This window comes from Ursus arctos, unplaced genomic scaffold (genome assembly GCF_023065955.2).
Source record: "Ursus arctos isolate Adak ecotype North America unplaced genomic scaffold, UrsArc2.0 scaffold_5, whole genome shotgun sequence".
Classification (NCBI taxonomy): domain Eukaryota; kingdom Metazoa; phylum Chordata; class Mammalia; order Carnivora; family Ursidae; genus Ursus; species Ursus arctos.
The window spans coordinates 40,012,444-40,031,503 of record NW_026623067.1 but is presented as its reverse complement, the minus strand read 5'-3'; the positions used below and the strand labels follow the sequence as shown (position 1 = coordinate 40,031,503).

The window sequence follows — 19,060 nt, the reverse complement described above, 5'->3', positions numbered from 1 at the left end:
AAACCAAAGGTCACCTAGATTTTCTCTTACATCATCTTCTAGAAATTTCAGTTTTGCATTTTACATTTCAGTCTAGGATCCATTTTGAGTTAATTTTTTGGAAGGTGTCAAATCTGTATCCAGATATTTTTTTTTTTTTTTTTGCATGTGAATGTCTAGTTGTTACAGCATAAAAGGTTAGTTTATACTTTAAAAAAAGTGAGGGGACACCTAGCTGGCTCAGTTGATAAAGCATGCAGCTCTTGATCTTGGGGTTAAGTTCGAGCCACATGGAGGGCATAGACATTGCATAAATAAATAAATAAATAAATAAATAAAGGTTGGTTGTTTTTTTTTTTTTTTTTTTTTTTTTGGTGGTAGTGGTAGGGGAGGAAGGAAGCTCTCCCTTTACCAACACGCATGTCTATAGGCTGTTTTTCTCCATCCTGGATCATCTTTGCCTCCCTCATCCCCCTTACCTGCAATGAACTTCATCCATCCACATTAATCTATTTAATCTTACCTAACACCAACCTCACATTTTCACTTTCCACTTTTTCCAATATTCTGACTGGTGCATGTACTCAACATGATTAGTTAATAGTTGGTGAACTCTAAAACCACTTATCAGCTATAAGTCCCATTTAGCATTGCCATATACCACTGTCCTTCCTCCTTAGCCAGACTGTAAAGTCTTGGTGAGGCCAGCAATCCTCCTGTTCTCATTTACCCCTGGTAGCTTAGCAGAGGTCTGGGCACAAAACAGGTCAGCAATACTTGCTGACAATTTTAGACTACCTGGACTTCGGTCCTGACTTACCAAGTGTCCTTTGATCTTCAAGAGAGGTGGCTACGCTTTAGGAAGTCTAGCTGAGGACCTGCCAAAGATGTAAACCCTGCAGCCTTGCCCTGCCATGGCCAGAATGGTGCATCTCTAATTTTGATGCCCGATTTAACATTATGCCCACACAAAAAAGAGGGCCCTGATCTCCTTGGAGAATTAGGAAAGATTTACCAATGAGACAGCAAAACGTGGTCTCTAAAGTACCAAAGGATGCTGAGTCACAAAGCATGTTCCTTTCATTATGATGGTTACATGGTCATAATGACCGTTCCAGTCATTATGAAAACAATGAAAAACAAATGAATGAAATAAAAAGGAGAACGGACAGTTTCTGGTGACTGCTTCTCCACCTCATGCCTAATTAATAATCAAAGTAATGGTAATCCCCCAGCTCTGACTTTGTTTTCTGTTTTCATCTGCATCATTAAGTGTTCCCATTCAAGGATCTCTGTGTACTTCAAAGTAAACAATGATGAAGGGAATGAAAGAGTCCAGACCTGAGTTTGAGACCCCAGTGGTCTCCATGGCTTGTGACTGAGCGCAATCACCATGGTATACTGTGCTGACAGACTTCTCGGAATTCATCTCTAGGAAAGTACTGTGGCTTCTATTTGCCAGGATTACCTAGCTTCTGCCCATGGCCCACCCCAGCAAACTGCAGGCAGAGAAAACGAGGGCGGCACAAGCTCGGATATGGCACATTCACCGCCCTGTTTCAGAAACGGTCGGCAAAGCTACAGCAGAGATCACGGGGCCTTTGCAGCGGGCCTCACAGGGGCCGAGGCAAACTCCGGCGTTAGCCCCGGCAGCAGCACTGCTGCCACCGCAGTATGGGCCTGGAGCTCAGGACTCACAGGTGCCACTCAGGTATTCACTGAGCCTGGAAGGACAGCAGACTTGGTGGCAACATCCACAATCCTACCTCCAACTTTCCTTGAGTCAAAGTACAACTGTTCCTGACATCACTCTCCCTTCCCTGGGAAAGCCCCCAAATTCTATAGCAGGCAAGGAACGGTCCCCATGGATGGTGTAAAGTGGGCATATGGTGTAAAGGGGACCCCTAGTGTTTTATGTAAAACAAATCACATCTAGACAACTGAAAAATAAAAATCTCAAGTCCCCTCCTCTAGGACCTGTTTAAAAGACATTGCCCCCTTTTTACCACTTAGCTGCCGAAGCATCCTCTTTAGACATACTGTACTCGGTGGTGACTCAGGGGTCTCCCAGCTGCTAGAAACAAAGGTTAAAGAGGGGACTCCTGGGTGGCTCAGTCAGTTAAGCGTCTGCCTTCGGCTCAGGTCATGATTCCGGGATCCTGGGATGGAGCCCCACGTTGGGCTCCCTGCTCAACGGGGAGTCTGCTGCTCTCTCTCCCTCTGCCCCTCCCCCTGCTCTTTCTCTCTCTCAGATAAAGAAAGAAAATCTTAAAAAAAAATACCACGAATAATAAAGACCACTTGATGGTACTGCTGGCTAAGATCAGGGAGGGTAAGCAACCTGGGCTAGAAATTCAACCTTGCTCATGCTGAGCAACAAATAACATCAGCAACTGACAGGTACAGAAGTTTAAACAAAATGGGGATAAAGAAAGAGAGATAAGAAAGGAACCAAAATCTCCTTCAGGTCTAGGAAAGCAGGTACAGGAGTGCTTGACAAAGGCAGACAGCGAGGGATGGAGACTCCACAGGCAAGTCTGGCCATGGAGAAGCAGAAGAGACTCACTGCCCATAAGCTGAACGAGTTTTCCCAGTATATGATTTCATCTTATGCTACTGTTTCATTTGCAGCAGAAGTACTCCTTAAGTCCATTTTAAGAGTCCTTCTCCCCCTAAGCCTTAATATCGCTTAATCTCTTCTAAGGCAACAATTGTTGGTCCCATTTTGCAGATGTGTAAATATCTTAAAGAGATAGGATGGCAGGGTGTGACCATGCAACCATGGCCCAGAAACGGGCAGGAAAAGGTTCTGATACCCTGGTGTCTCCCCAGGCACAACGACTGCCCTGAAGGCAATCTGTGGCTGAACCTCAAACTATTTTCACTAGAGAAAGGCAAAGTTCATTCTGTTCTTCCTGAGTCTTATACAACCGCAGCCTGAGAGTCCAGCTGTTCTGGTCATGGCCTCACATACTTTCTGCAAAGGCTCTAGTTGACAAGATTTATGCAGTGGTCTGAAGAAGCATGCTAAGCAGTGTGGGAGGAAACCACGAGAGAGGACTTTCTGGCCCTAGCACAGTGGATCTAGTTTCTGTGGAGGACTGGACAAGCAGCACCCAAACTGCCTGTCTCAGCTATGGGTGCTTACACCCAAGGGTGAAGCAACAAAGGTTCTTCTTCTTTATAGACTCTGTATGTCATCACAGTCATGCTAAGGTTTGAGGATCTGAACACTGAAAGGGCTGCTGAAGGGCTTTTCTTTCTAGAAGTGGACACAGAGGTAGCACTGGACATAGTCCACATCACCAGGGAGAAAGGAAACCAAGACAACATAAATGAGTTGCAACAGACTTGGCTACTGATCCACTGAGTTGCTACAGTGCCTGGATGTTTTATAAAACTAAAAGAAATCGCTTTTCATGCCCAGCAGCCAGCACAGTCAATAGCCATCACCAAAGCCATCTCAGCAGGAGGGTAAATCAAAGATCACCAAGGCCAAGAAGCAGTATGTTAGGAATAATGATTCCTCTCTGAGATGATGATGCTCAAAAAATCCACAACAAACTAGCCAAGCTCCACATTTAGGAAGAAGGTTAACATCACGTTCATGGGACAATGCTCAAAGTCAAATGGGGCCAGAGCATAAATTCTGGGCAGATGGCCTACCGGAAGGCAGTCGGACATCATACTTACAGTGAGTTGGGCCGGGTGGGTTTGAGCACATCCAGGTCCGGGTCACTGGAGTTCATGTTGGGCTGCAAGCTGCTGCTGGAATTAAGGATGCTATTTGCATTTGATGAGACGACAGATTCCAAACTGGAGTTGATGATGCTGTTTCTTTGTTCCTCTGGAGAAAAACAAGGCCACAAACCCCATATTACTGTTATTTCATAGGGATAGTTTGTTTCGACATATACAAAAACCTACCAATAATGAGAATGGATTGAGATATCAGCAAAGCTCAAAAGAAGACACAGGAAAGGAAAAGATTTATAGGTGGGAAAGGAAGAGGAAAGGAAGAGGAACAGGTGACTTGCAACTTCAGAGCAAACACCCCTCTGCTCAGCCTGATAAGACAGACTAGCCATTTTCCTAAGAGTAGCCCTAACACTGCACCATAAATTGTGTGTCTTCTTTTGATTGGTAGATGGGCAGAACATACAGTGGCCTTCAGAGAGCCCTTGTATTCAACCAGGTCCTCTTAGTCTCTGTGGCATTCACCTTTTATTCTAAAACTCCTGCCCCCAATATGGTCTTAATTGTCAGGGCCATGTCCTACCTCCAATTCTATAGCACCTCACCATAAAATATCTACTACTTGGTCATCAACATCCTTATGACACTGCAGTCTACATTCCTGACCACTCCCAAGACAAACCCTCCTGGGTTGCCTCCAGCTCTATGTATTTGATATCTAGCTTAAAGTTAGTTCTTTAATTAATAGGTCTATAAGGGCTATAGAGTCATCCGCATATAATAAACCGAGTCCGTGGTCCACACCATTGTATTGGTGCCTGGAGAGTATTACTAAGCCTGGAGGGAGGAAACTGAGTTCTCTTCAGGACTCCAACCCTGCCTGGCTGAGTGGCCTCAGGCAATTTTCACTCTGTTTCTTGGCTAATGCATCTATAAAATGGGGAGAATGAGAACTGCCTTGTACAGCTCAAGAAGTTCATGAGGATCAAGTGGGATCATATGCAAGAATGCATTTTGTAAACTTCAGAACACTGTTCAAAGACAAGAAGTTTCTGTTTCTTCCCATATTTAAAAATTTGGAACCATGTGCTGAAGAAAACATTTTTGGGATAATTTAGCTAAATGGCACAGGCACCACTGCTATAGCAAAATATCAGACTTAGAATGTCATTCTTGTCCCACATTCATTACAGATATACCATAATGAGATCAGCTGATGTTGTGGGCAATCAATTCACTTACCAGGAAACAGCCTATGTGGGTTAATCCTCACTGGACCTTTGAAATGAGCTGGAGGTATACCATGTCCCTAAGAAGACAGACTGCACTCACTGACAAGGTAGTTTAGAGCCTGACATTTGAACTCTTCAGGCAATAAAGGGGGTGATATGATTAAAAAACAAAACAAAACAAAACAAAACTTTTCCACTTGTACTAGTCACGTGCATAAAAATTTATCATGCTTATGAGATGATGTTAGAGTAATCTTTACATTTAATACACACACACACACACACACCCAAACACCTAAACACCCCCAATACCTTGGCAAATTCTCAATGCCATATTTAAAACCCTATTGAAGAGTCAAAACCTCCATGAGGCTACTGGGAGATTTCTGAACTCTAAGTAGATTTTGAAAAAAGTAGATTATTAACTTGATTCCTGAGATTTGGAACTATTCCTGTTTCAAGAGCTTAAGTTCCAAACAGAAACAACAACAAAGAAAGAGAAACCAAAAGAGTTACAATGCGCCAAGATGTAAGAGAACTAACAGGGACTTTGAATGGGAACTTGCTATCAGGAAGAAAAACAACTCTAAAATTACATTTAGGGGATCGCTGAGAAAATGGATATGCCACTTACCAGAAAGAATCAGTGCAAACTTTCCTTTGCACAAAATACTCATATCAAGATTTCTGAAAAAGACTAAGAAATCCAAGACCACCATATAGAAAAAGGCACTCAACACACTTCTCTGGGGTTCAGTGGAGACAATTTCTGCTTCACAGGGAAGGAGAGGTGAATAGTTTTATTAACTCTAGTTTGAGGCCAACTTTGCATGATGTAATTCTCTGAATTCACAGGAAATCTAATAAGAGTATAACCAATAGCTCATATTTACTTGCCCTTAAGAGAACAATGATTCTATAAATTAAAAACAATACCTTGCTAAAAATATTTTAGTTTTTCTAAAATATTATTGGGACTTATTTTCCCTGCCTTACCATCCATTAGAAAAAGAGTATCTGAGATGGAATTTTCTTCAATTTTCATCTATTCAATGAAGCTTACTGAGTACTTACAGAGTACCAAACACATTCCCAGATAAGTAAACACCCCTACACTAATTCCTAGGTATTTTATTCAGATGGATACTAGAATATTTATTAGTAACTTGCACATACTTATTTGTTCATATGTCTACCTTTCTCGGTAAACTAGGAGCAACCTAAGATTGAACATGTGACAGATAAAGCTTGAAATCACAACTGAAAAAAAAAATCAGATAAAGATACTTTCCTTTATATAACATTTTATCAGAATCCTAACCTCATATAAGAATCCGATTCTATAAATGGGATTTGGGTAAAATGCTTGAGAACATAACTTCTGTCACAGTATTACTGACTGACTTTCTCCATGAGTTAAGCAAGGAAGACTGCTGCATATGGAAACTGACATTTGTCTGAAATGAACCCACACGAGAATGAGGACAGGCTGGACAAGGAGAACCCAACCCTGCCTGGCCTAGAAAAGCCATAAAAATTAAATGGTTGGCTACCCCCAAACTGAAGTCGAGGATTTCTAGTATTTCATTCAGTGGAGGTCACTAGAACTCTTTTTTTAGGAAGCAAATCCTTTTTGAGATTCTATTTTGACTTATATTTAGATATTGCAGGCTATATGGTAAAACCTCTAACAAAATGACAACAAAAGCAAAAGATGAAGGAAAGGAGTCCTTTGTCCAAAAAGAAAATACACAAAAAATTTAATCATAAAATTTCATAGTTTTGCAGTCAAGATAGCCAAATATGTATCTAAAGAGTCAGACTCTTTACCACCGGTATGCCTCGATGGGCCACAAGACAAGGAAATCTGGAAAGCTGGCACTCTCTGACTGTAAGACCACTACAGTTTTATTGGCCATGAGACCTCAAATAGTGAGACTGAGAACTTCTAGGTGGTTAGGCTTCTGAGCTGAAATGCTGACAATCCCGACTGAGGGTGAGCAGGACAGTGAGGGTCATTCCAGAGAAGAGGTGGAGAGTAAAATCAACAGCAACTCAAATGTTTTAGTGGTACGGCAAACTATACCAAGACACATTCTAAAGCATTTGGCATGAATTAAGGAAAAAAGGGAACGTGATTCAGTGATGTCACTCCAAACAGGGGGATCTTTGTCAGGTGGGCAAATGAGTACTTTCCCTAACAGAAAAACCTAATGAGAACAAGCAGCCTAAAATACTATTTAAAAAAAAAAGATTAAATTAACCCAAATAGTTCTAATACCCGACCTGGACTTCTTTGAGACACTGATGATTCAAACCAGCTCTGGCATCCTCATCAGAAGGTATAAGAAAGACTGATGGCAATTACATTGCTGAAGAAAAGGAAATTATAGGCTAGGGGACTGAAAAAGAAAAACAACAACAGTTATGAGTCAAAGCAAAAGGATCACGGAGAACCACTTAAATGACCAAAAGAGAAAGAATGCCCACAACTCAGGAGTATTCCTAAATTGGATGAAGTTAGTGGGGATGCTTGCCTTCTTCAAACATATTTGTCAACAAGAATCTCTCTTTGTTTTAGTCACAGAAGATAAGAGCTCAGAAGCAAGGAAACGATAAAAGAAATCCCCCAACAAATGTAAACATGTATGGGTTAAGTGACGGATGTTTTCATGAACATAGTTTCTTTTTTTTTTTTTTTTTTAAGATTTTATTTATTTATTTGACAGAGATAGAGACAGCCAGCGAGAGAGGGAACACAAGCAGGGGGAGTGGGAGAGGAAGAAGCAGGCTCATAGGGGAGGAGCCTGACGTGGGGCTCGATCCCATAACGCCGGGATCACGCCCTGAGCCGGAGGCAGACGCTTAACCGCTGTGCCACCCAGGCGCCCCTCATGAACATAGTTTCTATGAAGAGTGATAAACTAGACGTGGTCCTTGTGGTGAGAAATGCAAACTACTCAGGGCAGGGGCACATATGCCCACACGAAACCCCTCAAGCATCTGTTACTGTCACCTGCAAGGTCAGCATCAGTCACAGGTTCCTGGCACCTGGCCCATGCATAATATACACTAAAGCTCCATGAATGGTTATAAGACAAATAATAAACATAAGGTGACAATAAGCAATGGAAATGTATTCTGCTAGCACAGAAAGAGGCAGTTCCAAGTGACTGAATTTTCCAGGTGCTTCAGACAGGGACCGCTAATGTCCTTGAAACCAAAGTAATGGTTACAGTGGGCACAGTCTGTGTTTTTTGTACAAATCAGGAGTGGAAAAATATGACTATGCAACCAAATCACTGCAACTAAAAAAAGAAAGCCACAGAATAATTTTGGTGATATTGTACTTGTTCTGGGGGTTGCCATGGAAATCTGGGAGCTAAGCAACTTCACTTTCCATATTTACCAAGTGACTCCTGCTCACTCTAATGACAATCCCTCCCCATCCCCACACCCCCCATACAAAAGGCAGGGTCTCTGTTAATCACAGAACCCAGAAACGGGGCCAGGAATGCACATGCAGAACCAAACCGAATTCACATGTCTCGGCAAGCCTCAGTGCTCTGGCCCACTGAATACACAGAGTGAGAGGATAAATAGGAAACACAGACTTGCAACGTCACTTTGGGGGAGGTTTCCCACCACGCATGGACATGTGTCAGAATACGGTCTAACATCATCTTTCCATGATGTCTGAGACTAGCTGTCAAAAAGAGGGAAGAGAAATCTTCTTTAATAGCAGCTCACGATGCCTCACAGAGCCCTAAGGAGGGAATGTGCTCTCAACACGATCAAACAGGGAGGAAAGGGAGTTACCAGACTGACGGAAGTTCTGCAAAGACACAGGCTTTAGACAAAAAATATTAAGACAAAAGCAAAATACCCAGAGGCTTTCCCTTGCTGTGGTAGGGAGAGAGGTGTACTTTCTCCTGCTTATTAAAGTTTTGCAATGAAGTCTGTAATGTATCATCTTGACAAGATAGGATGATAATAGAATGGCAGCTTAATGAATTTTGCAATAAAAAATTATGAGTGCACAGCAATTTCTGAGTTTACCATTTCTGGGAAACACCCAAGTACATGAGAAGCTTGGAATCAGAATTTCTGAAGCCATTTTTTTTTTGTCTGTAGTTTTCGTTCCTGATAATAGTGGCACGCCAAGCCACACTAAAACCTGAGGTGGTATGATTTCATGTTGACCCAGTGTCAGTCCCTATGATAAAAATAATTTCAAAAAGCAGTTTGAGCAATGTGTTGGGGCACATAGAAACAGTGTGGGCAATGTTTCAAAAACGGGTCTTAAAAAAACAGTTTGGGGAATGACGGACTAAACAGTGAATTGATAAGTAAAAAATGTGGTCAATCTGTTGTTTTGACCATAGGACATACTACATGATGGTACAACTTTTGGCAGGTTGTCTTCAACAAAAACTACCAATTTTGGTTCTATGTGGAGTGACTGACTTATTTCCTAATCATGGTGCTCATAATAACCCTTCTCTTTGCAAAGGGAAAAAATGCCAATAAAACTGGATTTCATGAGGGAACAGGGGAATCACTGCAGCTGGCCCAGGACTGATATGGTTCAAAGGAAAGAGGCATGGAGGCACAATGGGGAAGCCCACCCCCAAAACAACACCACTTCAAAAACCACAATGTAGAAATGAACCCCTACATAATGGCTGAACAAGGAGTTGAACGATCAGAGTTAAATAGATACTCTGCTACTTATAACATAGCTTTCTTTTCCAGCCGAGAACTTGCTTTTGAGTAGCGATGTTCCTCCTTGAATCTCTGGCTCCCAGGTAAGTGAGGGAGTCAACTACAGACTGCTTATATTATTGCTCATAAAAAAAACCCAAAATTATGTATTTACTTATTTTTATACCATGACTCACCGCAAAATGGGCTTGAGATAGTAAATAAAATGTGTGAATGGGTAGTTTGTTTTTAATAATGTAAAAATCAGTCAATACATAATAAATATGCACTTCCTCTCTAATTTATAAAGTACAGGAAAAGCATACAAATATTCTATATGCATTCTGTTGTGCAAATGTCTAGTCATTTTTCTATACATAGAAACACACACACACATATATATTTTTTAACAAAATGGTATAACACCATAACTAACACTGAGTTACCTGCTTTGTTCACTTACTGATAAAGTCAGACACATAAGACTGTAATACGCTTTTTTTCATTTAATGATCTACCTTGAGCTTTTTTGTTGCCATTAGCTTTCCAGGGCATCATTTTTTTAAATGGCCACATCAACTGTGTGGTTTTCAGTCACACGTGGTAACTAAGCATCATTAAGCCAAGAGCCACATGACACCTCAGAGTCTGTGCAACAGTAAGAATCCATGTGGATAAACGTGTCTCCTGCCAAAACAAACAGGTGTGTCCAGAGCACCCAGGATCTACAGAGGCAAAACCTGAGAACAGGCACACGCTGCAGCTTTGAGTGCTGGGAGAAAGGCATTATTTAAGCTTCTGAATAGTGTGAATTCCCAGTTATTTTTCAACAAGGAAGACACAAATGAGAAGTATATGAGCTGAATTCTTAACCTCTCACTGGGTCTGTCTGGGAGAGGGTCCAGGATGAATTAAATGTACTAAAAGAATTAATGACAGCTATAATCCCAGCAGCTTGTTAGTGTGGTCCATGTAAAACAAAGCCCAAGAATCTATTCCCACCCCCAGCCCCAGCAATGCTGTACAACTCATCCCAGCTGCTGATGTATTTGAATGCAAACATCAAATCTGCTCTCTCTGGGGCCAGGGTGACTCTGCATTCCCCTCACATATGGGCCTCTTCTTTGGAATCTTAAGGATCCAGGGGGGGAATATTTCTTTAGTGAAATGTAATGTAAAACTATAGTCTGATGATAATCATCACAATTGTAGCTAATGTTTATTAGGTGCTTACTATGTTCTAGGCCCAGCATCAAGTACGTGACATACACTTGCTCTACTGGCTCACTTAATCATGGTAACTGCCCTCCGAGGAAGCTGTCCTTAGTGATCAATTTTACAGAAGAGCAAATGGAGGTTCAGAAAGGGAAAGTAGCGCACTCCAGGTCTCAGAGCCGCTAGGTGACAGAGATGGCCCTGAAACAACACAGTCTGACGGCAGAACCTCTGCTTTCAACCACCACACCAGGCTGCCACAAACCTCAACAGAGTCAAAGAGATGTTCTGGTAGTGACAGAAATGAGCAACCATGACTGTTTGCCCCTTCCCCCAAGCCTGTGTGTCTCTCACTTTAGCTGGTATCAGCATCATCAGAGTGTTTCTAAAAATACAGATGCCAGGGTGCCTGGGTGGCTCGGTTGGTTAAACATCTGACTCTTGATTTTGGCTCAGGTCATGATCTCAGGGTCTTGGGCTCGAGTCCCAGGTCTGGCTCCACACTCAGCATGGAGTCGTCTGCTTGCGACTCTCTCTCTCTCCCTCTGTCCCTCCCTGCCCCCAATAAATAAATAAATCTTTAAAAAAATACAGATACCTGAGCTCTAGTCAAGACCTCCTGATTCAGAAGGTACCAGGGAGGAGGAGGAGGAGACCAGGCATCTGTATTTTTAATAAGCTCCTTACAATGTTCAAATGCACACTAAGTCTAAGAACTACTGTTCCAAGAAACATGTTTCACTACCTTGGTATAAGTACTAAAAATCTGAGACAAAAATCAGTGATAAATGTCACCTTGTAATCTCTTAGACGAGCTTTATTTTTTCAAGTAGGCCCCACACCCCAGCGTGGAGCCCAACGCAGGGCTGGAACTCAAACAACCCTGAGATCAAGACCTGAGCTGAGATCAAGAGTTGGACGCTTAACCGACTGAGCCACCCAGACGCCCCTCTTGGAAGAACTTTAAAGGGCACTGGTTGCTGGTCCTCTCTAATCCTCTGACTCCACCTTCTATAGTTGTCCAGAAAAAAAACAGCGTCCATGTCAGTACCTCTCATCTAGATATACTACTCCCATTTCTGCTATATGATGTATCCATGTGGCAACTTGGAGATTAAATGTAATTCCCCTTGGATCATTCATCTGGCAGCACAGTTGAAAAACCCTGTTCCATCTGTTCTGAGGTGATCACAAATGAGAGTGACTACCTTGGCCCCAGCAAATTAAAGGTACTGCATAGTTGGTGCTGGATCTGGAAGGGCTGCTGCCTGCTGGTATGCATACTGAGGAAGCCATTGAAGATGGTTCAAGTGCCCCCATGGCACCACTGGATGCCAGGACAGATGGCTGTTACTGCTTCTGTAATTCAGTCTAATAAGATTTTCACTTCCGTGGCTGAGGAACTGACATAGGCACCCTTTTCGAGACAACGAGGGATGGGGAAGGGACATCGCCTGGGTACAAATTCCTCCCCAGCCCTTCACCACTTGTGTGATTACTTAACCCCTGGAGCCTGTCTGTGAAATGTGGTTACTGAGAACCTACGTCACCGGGTGACGGTCAGTTGTGAGAATGAAGTAAGACAGTAATGTGCTTAGGCTGCTTGGCGTGTTAGGTGAGGTATAATAATTTTAATTTGTATTGCTCTCCTTACTGAATGAGGTTCAGATCCAACTTGGTCTCAAGGTTCTTCATCAAATGCATTCATTTATCCTTCCACAACAGCCCCCGCCCTCTCCCCCTGTCTCTTTAAAGGCAGATCCCTAACTTACTGAGAGTTTAAACTCCAGGTACATAAGCAACACTGGAAACATTTTCCCTTAGAATTAAGGCTGGGTTTGCAGGCTAGGTCACAAAAGCACACAGAACCACATCTCCTCGAGAACAACCCCACAAGGTGAAAGCAGAAGGCAGAGTAATCACTGGCTAATAGTACAGCTGTGAGGACAGAACAACTGGGTTCAAATCTACCCCGTTGCTGTGTGATCCTGAGTATATTATATAAATTTTATTTTCCTCCATTGTCGCAAATGGGGACAGTACCTGTGTCATGTAATTGTGAAAATTAAGGGAGTTGCTGCTATGCACAGTGCTTAGCGTAAGAAAGCACTTGACAAATTATGGAGCTATATTAAACACACATTAAAAAATTGCTTTCTAAGAGAATGTTTTCTAAGTACAATTTGGAAACAGATCTTTCCACAATCTTCGTTCTAGAGACAAGAGCTACCCTCTGCTACTTATACAAAGGCTATTCCATGTTCCCTCTGTAGAGCATCACTGTCACCCTTCTGTCCTTTGGACGAAACTATGACTCATTTCCTTTAGCATGTTACTCAAAACTCTTCCTTTCAGAAAGCATTTCTTGACCAGCTATATACAACTTGGATATCGAGTCCCCTCCTCACTAAAATATTCAGTGTTTTCCAAATGACTTGATTTGTTGCTGTGATACTTTTTAAACCCTGTATTTCCCTCGTCATTTCCTTTCTTCTTTTCCACAAATTTTAATCTCAGAGACTGCTCCCATTTCATTCTTAGCCCCACTTCTACCACACACTGATTTGTCTGTGAGGAGTCACACGCTGCCCTGGGGCTGACCAAAGTCCCTACCCAGCAAAGAGCAGGAGAAAGGATCTAGCTCCTCCTTCTGGGAAGAGACCACTGTCAACATAAAGACATCTTTACCTTTAGGGAGAGGGAAAATGCCACCTGGAGAAGATTCCGCTACTATCCACAGACTGAAGCCGAAGAATCTTATGGAGGTAACTGGGACTCAACTCGTCTATGTACATAGAAAGAAAAACGCTTCTGGAAAACAAGACACACATCCAGGAGCATCAACTACTATGTCACATGCTTCCATGAGCCTGAAGTGCAGGTACAAAGACAGAAGACTGAGCCTATGAATTCCCAAGGTGACTCTCAGAAGCTTCCTCTCGAGGAAGAGGGAGGCGATTGACAGCCTGGCCAAGAGCATTGGCATCCATTCATGTCTATGACAAAAGAATGGGCTGCACCTTCTGCACAGAGCGGGGGTGCTGCAGAGAGGGGAGAGAATAGTGTGTGCTGATGATCAACAACTGGAACCTCTCACAGGGAAGCACCCAAGAGAGCTATGGCCGGGAGTTCCAGTCCCCAACAGGGACTGAAGAGAGGGCTAACCAATGCAATACAGAGAAAATCCTCAACTGCAAGGGTGTCAGTGAGGAGAAAAGCATAACTGAACTCAAAAGAGATCGGACGGATGGAAATAAGTGGAAATAAGGTTCTGAAAACTATCATCTGCCAAGTGCAAAGGCAGAGAAGGGGTATGTGCAGATGTACTCGTGTGTCCACACAAGAGCAGTCTCTCTAACAAGGTATTTGCTCTGCAGCAAGAACCTAAAGGAAGGTAAGGTCACATCAAACCTGGACAGGTGTCACAGGAACCGAAAGTGCGTAACATGGAAATGACAGGAGAACACAGTGAGCATCCACGCTGATAAAACAGCCAAATGACAATATCCAAACCCAACTCTAGTCCAAAGAAACTCGAGTTCATATATTCACATTAAGAGAAAGGAACGGAGTCACCCAAAAAAATTCAGAGCAAGATCTGTGGACTCTAAACCGAGGCACACATTTCACAGGTGGGACATAAGGTGTCAGATGAACATTCTTTATCTTAATGGTTATGTATTTATTTTAATTTATATTAGGGAATAATATAGGGAGACCATCAAATTCATGTTCTTAGAGATTTTCCTGAGCGGGAAGAGGCCATGTAAAGAAGTGAATGGCTTTAAAAATATTTTTTTTTTGCATTTCAATAATCCAGCTTTATTAGACTGAACATTTACTTCAAAAACTCAGAAGAATCACATAAAATGAACATATCTGTACAAAACAATCACAGCTGAACATGTAAAGAGAGAATGATCTGATATTACAGAGAAGGAATTCTCTTCTCATATAGATAACGGGAACAGGATAATTAATCTCCTGAAAATCACAGTCAAAGGATATTATTGAGGCTACTGAGGTCAGAAGTGATGCAAGTGTCCCATAAAATGGCTATTACTAGACTTCGTGGACTTCGTGACAAACCGGACAGGGTGACTTTCAGACAGCATATTCAGAGAAGCCAGAAGTATCACAAAGAAAAATTCTCAGAAAGGTAATTTTTTTTTCCAGCTTAATATTCCCTTTGCCAGCATTTTAACCCTCTATTTAGGTTCCAATGCTCACTTTAAGGACGTACATCTAGAATCACTCTTTCAAATAACCTTTGGAAACCTTACATGGGATCTCAGTAGTTTAAACTTACTCTGTCAGAAACTCAATTCATTATCTCTCCTTTCTTTTCATAGCACCAAGCTTCTCCCAGTGACTCAAATTCAAAATTTCACATTCTTCTCTTTTGTTTCCTACGTACAACACATTGCAAAATTAGTTTTCATATCTCTTTTTTCTCTGTGTTCCTTCTGCAATCTGCTTTCTTTCAGATTCGGTCAAGAACTGGTAACATAATGCTGTAGGTTCACAGACAGATAAATCTTGCTCTGAATCCACTGCCTTCTCTCTGTTATATGATTCTGCAAAATAATTTCATCTTTCTAGGCCTCAATTTTATCATCTTTAATAAGGACGAAGCATAGCTAAGTATTAAAAAAAATGACTGTCCTGGGTAGATGTGCTATCATCTCATTGGTCTATAGGCTCATTTATTTATTCTTTAAAAAAATGTGTATCAAGTGTCTACTGTAAACTAGAAACTATGTTATGCACTGAAGCTTTACAAATCAATTTAAAGAGATGTATTAAACAACAGTGTATGAGTTACATGGTTGTCGGCCAAAGAGTGAACGAAGGATTATGCAAATGATTCAAGTATGAGAAGGAACAAAGCTAGGTACTGAAAGTTCCCTTAAACTGAAAAATGTCATCCTATGGAAATACACAATTTTCTTTTACCCACAAATGACCTGGAGTGTTTATTTGTACCTTAATTCTTAGAGTAAACTTGGCAAAGTGCTTTGATAAAGGATCCTTCTGTCTTTATCCATGGACGAGACACAGGGAAGAGTCAGGTGTGTAAAATGACAGTGCCCTGTCAACTGCTCACTCACAGTAAGGGGTGGCTGGGTTACAAGCTGGGGTGGGGTGCCAACAGAACCTTCTAGCTCCTGGCCAGTCACCCACCCCTCCTATGGTACTTTCCAAGCCATCTTGGAATCATTCTAGCTTCTCTGGAAAAAAAGTGTTTTCCAAAACAAACTATAAAAAGCCTACATATATATGCCCACCTACATACTTTTCAATGAAAATGTTTCTTCTCTGAGAAAGGGAGGAAAGCTAAGCACCCGTCAAATATATGAGGTTTCAGTCCTGTTTCCAGGAAGCATTTCCTGACATTCAGGGGAAGGACAGGCTGTTTCACTGTCTTCCAGTCTTCCATCCTTCTATCCACTGTCTGTGGACAGAGACATCAGCAGCACGTTCCATAGCTTAAGTCTGTCTGTTCTCACACATCCTTACCTTTCATCCTCTACCTCGTGTGATCAAATTAATCTTGGGTCAAGATCTAATTGATTTTCTCCTAATCTCTATCTTCTTTCTTATGTGCTCCCAGAATATGCTTTGAGACCTGTTCCAAAGTTGCTTCTGCTTCAACTTAACTGTTTGACGGGTCCTAATCTACACTGCCCAGTGCTTAGTACCAAACATTAGGTGACCGTGGCTCTCCTGGCAACATGAGAAACACATTACCCCATAGCCCAATGCCATCTGTGTTCATGACAGATGGGGGAGACCAGTCCTGTTCCCAGTGTTCCCTGCTATACTCAGAGGGGCCCAGGCCATGTGCAGACCAAAGTGAGAATGACCCAAGCCACATATTTAAGAGGAACACAGGCTATCATTTGAAGGGAACTCAACCCCATAGGGGTCAAAGCCCTGAAACTGCATATCCTCTGACCCAGAAATTCTTCCAGGAATTTAGCTTAAGGAAATGATCTTGCCTGTGAACAGATTTAGCTACAAAGATAACAGTAGCTTTACTCATAAAAGCTAAATATCTGAAACAACCCAAATGGTGCTAAATTCACGAAGGTCTAGCCATTTTATGGGACAGTACGACATCTTGATATGTAGTGATGGTCTGGGGGTGGTGAAGATTTGTTCTCAGAATGAAAATGAAGGCCATTATTTCTGAAATACAGAGGGTAAAAAATGTTGTTTGTTAAAAAAAAAGAGGCTTTTTTGCTGACAAATAAAAAGATGCCAATCTATGTATATATTTTCTCTCTTCTTCAAGGCCAAGTGATTCATTCTCCTGATCTGTGTCTTTACTGTCCCTCATAAAGGTTAACACCACCCCCCCCAGCATTTACTGAGCACTTACTCTGCACTAGGTACCATGTGAAGGACTCTAAACCGCACAACAAGCCTATAAGGTAGAAACCGTTACCCCTGTCTTCCAGAAGAGGAGCCTGAGACCCTGGGATGCCAGGTCACTTGCCCATGTCATGTGCAGCCAGAGATGGCAACACAGAACTAGCAGCCAGGCAATCCAGTGCAGAGCACGCTCTCAACCGTCCTGTGTTCTGCATACCTCTCTGAGCGCGGTTATCACGGTGACCTACCACTATTTACTCACTTGTTGACTCCCCTCCCTCAACTGTGAGCACCTTAAAGACAAGGTCTGATGTCTATATTCCCAGTCTCTCACAGGCAATGTGCAAGCGTCGGTTGTGTGAAAGAACGAGCCTTGGTATTTGCACGTGATTAAACAATAACTAGTAACAATAGCAGCAGCTCTTGGCTATCAGCCCTTGCCAAGTCCAAGACTTGTGCCAGATGCTAAAATGTAAAATTTTATTTACTCCTTAACAAATCCCTATGAGATAGGGACTATTATCCCTACTTTACAGATGAGCAAACAGAGGCTGAGAGACGGTAAATGCTTGCCCACGTGCTGCCGCGGGTGTGAGAACGCAGGTCTGACGAGACTCCAGGAAGAGCTTGAGCCCTCAACTTCTACACTACACCACTCAGCTCTCTTATTCCAGAAGCTGAAACAAGCCTGAATATTTTAGGACCCAGTCACCTGTTAACTGCAAAGAACTTCGTCCTGACATGAAAAAAGGATTCAGTAAAACTGTGGTGATAACACTGTGCTGCTGCTTGGAGCAAAGAGAGTGTTATTCTCTAATTAATTCATTCATTAAGTTCACACATTTATTAAGTGTCCAGTCCATGCCAGGTTCTGTGAGAGGTGGAGTAGAAGGATGAGCAAAATGAGGGCCTGGCCTCAGTCACATTCGAGTGGGGCATGTGACTCACACTAATAAGCATTTAATGACAAACTGAGAAGAGGAAACTGGTTCTGTGGGAGCTACCAACAAAAGAGGGGCCAAAGCAGTGATGCCGGAGCTGAGCTCTTACTGTGTCGCAGGGGGAAACAGGGCTCAGCTGTTTGCCCAAAGGAGATCTGGAAAAGAGAATCCTGCACAGCAAGTGGCCCTGGCCTTTCATTTTCCTAACATTGCTTCCTGTCCTACCAGGCTTACTCAGCAATGAAACCAGGGAGGGCCCAGCCACACACCATCCTCAAGGACACACAGGACAGCAACACACAGAGAGGCCAGAGGTGTGCACCCTGAGCAGGTGGGAGGTGGCACAGGACATCTCTTGAGCACCTTGCTGGCCCTGAGCCGTGGGACTCACGTTTCTCTGCTGATTGCATGGCGTGGAAGAGCGTCAGGGGCCTCTCGCTGCAGGAAGGGGGCTTGGAGTCACTGCTCTTCTTCCGGGACAGGTGCAGCTGGGCATTGGTGAGAGGCGTATCAGGCACGGTGTTAAATATCTGCAAGTAAAGTTGCACAGAAGGGTTACATGCTGCTGGGCGGGGCGGGGGGGGGCAAGCCCCAACCAGCACAGCTGAAAGCTTGGTGGTATCAAAGAATCAGCAAAAAGACCCAAAAAGACCACTGGCATTAGCTCAGGACTTCGTTTGAAACATCTCTCAGAACTGGCACTAAACATTTTCTTTCAGAAGTGTATCTCGGAGTTTGGCAACCATTCACTTCCATTTCTAGCCTCTTCTGCTGTCACTTTCACTGATCCTCTCTCTGTTCTCTCCAAGGGAAAGGGGAATGAACTGTGCTAAATACAAGCCATTGTCTATTAATAGGGCTTTGAGTTTTTTGACTACCTTTGTCTAGAACCAGTTCATCAAAACCCCTTAATTT

General features: G+C 42.6%; 1 protein-coding gene across 4 annotated transcripts in view; it reads right to left on the bottom strand.

Moving 5' to 3' along the window:
* ARHGAP26 (Rho GTPase activating protein 26) overlaps positions 1 to 19,060 on the bottom strand; it is a 414,131-nt gene that overhangs the window by 70,755 nt on the left and 324,316 nt on the right. For all 4 annotated transcript variants that reach the window (XM_026499014.4, XM_026499015.4, XM_057306962.1 and 1 more), the window contains 2 exons: positions 18,537 to 18,675; positions 3,673 to 3,826 (listed from right to left, as the gene is read on the bottom strand). In XM_026499014.4, coding sequence (XP_026354799.1) covers positions 3,673 to 3,826; positions 18,537 to 18,675 — 293 coding nt within the window. The remainder of the gene's footprint in view (positions 1 to 3,672; positions 3,827 to 18,536; positions 18,676 to 19,060) is intronic.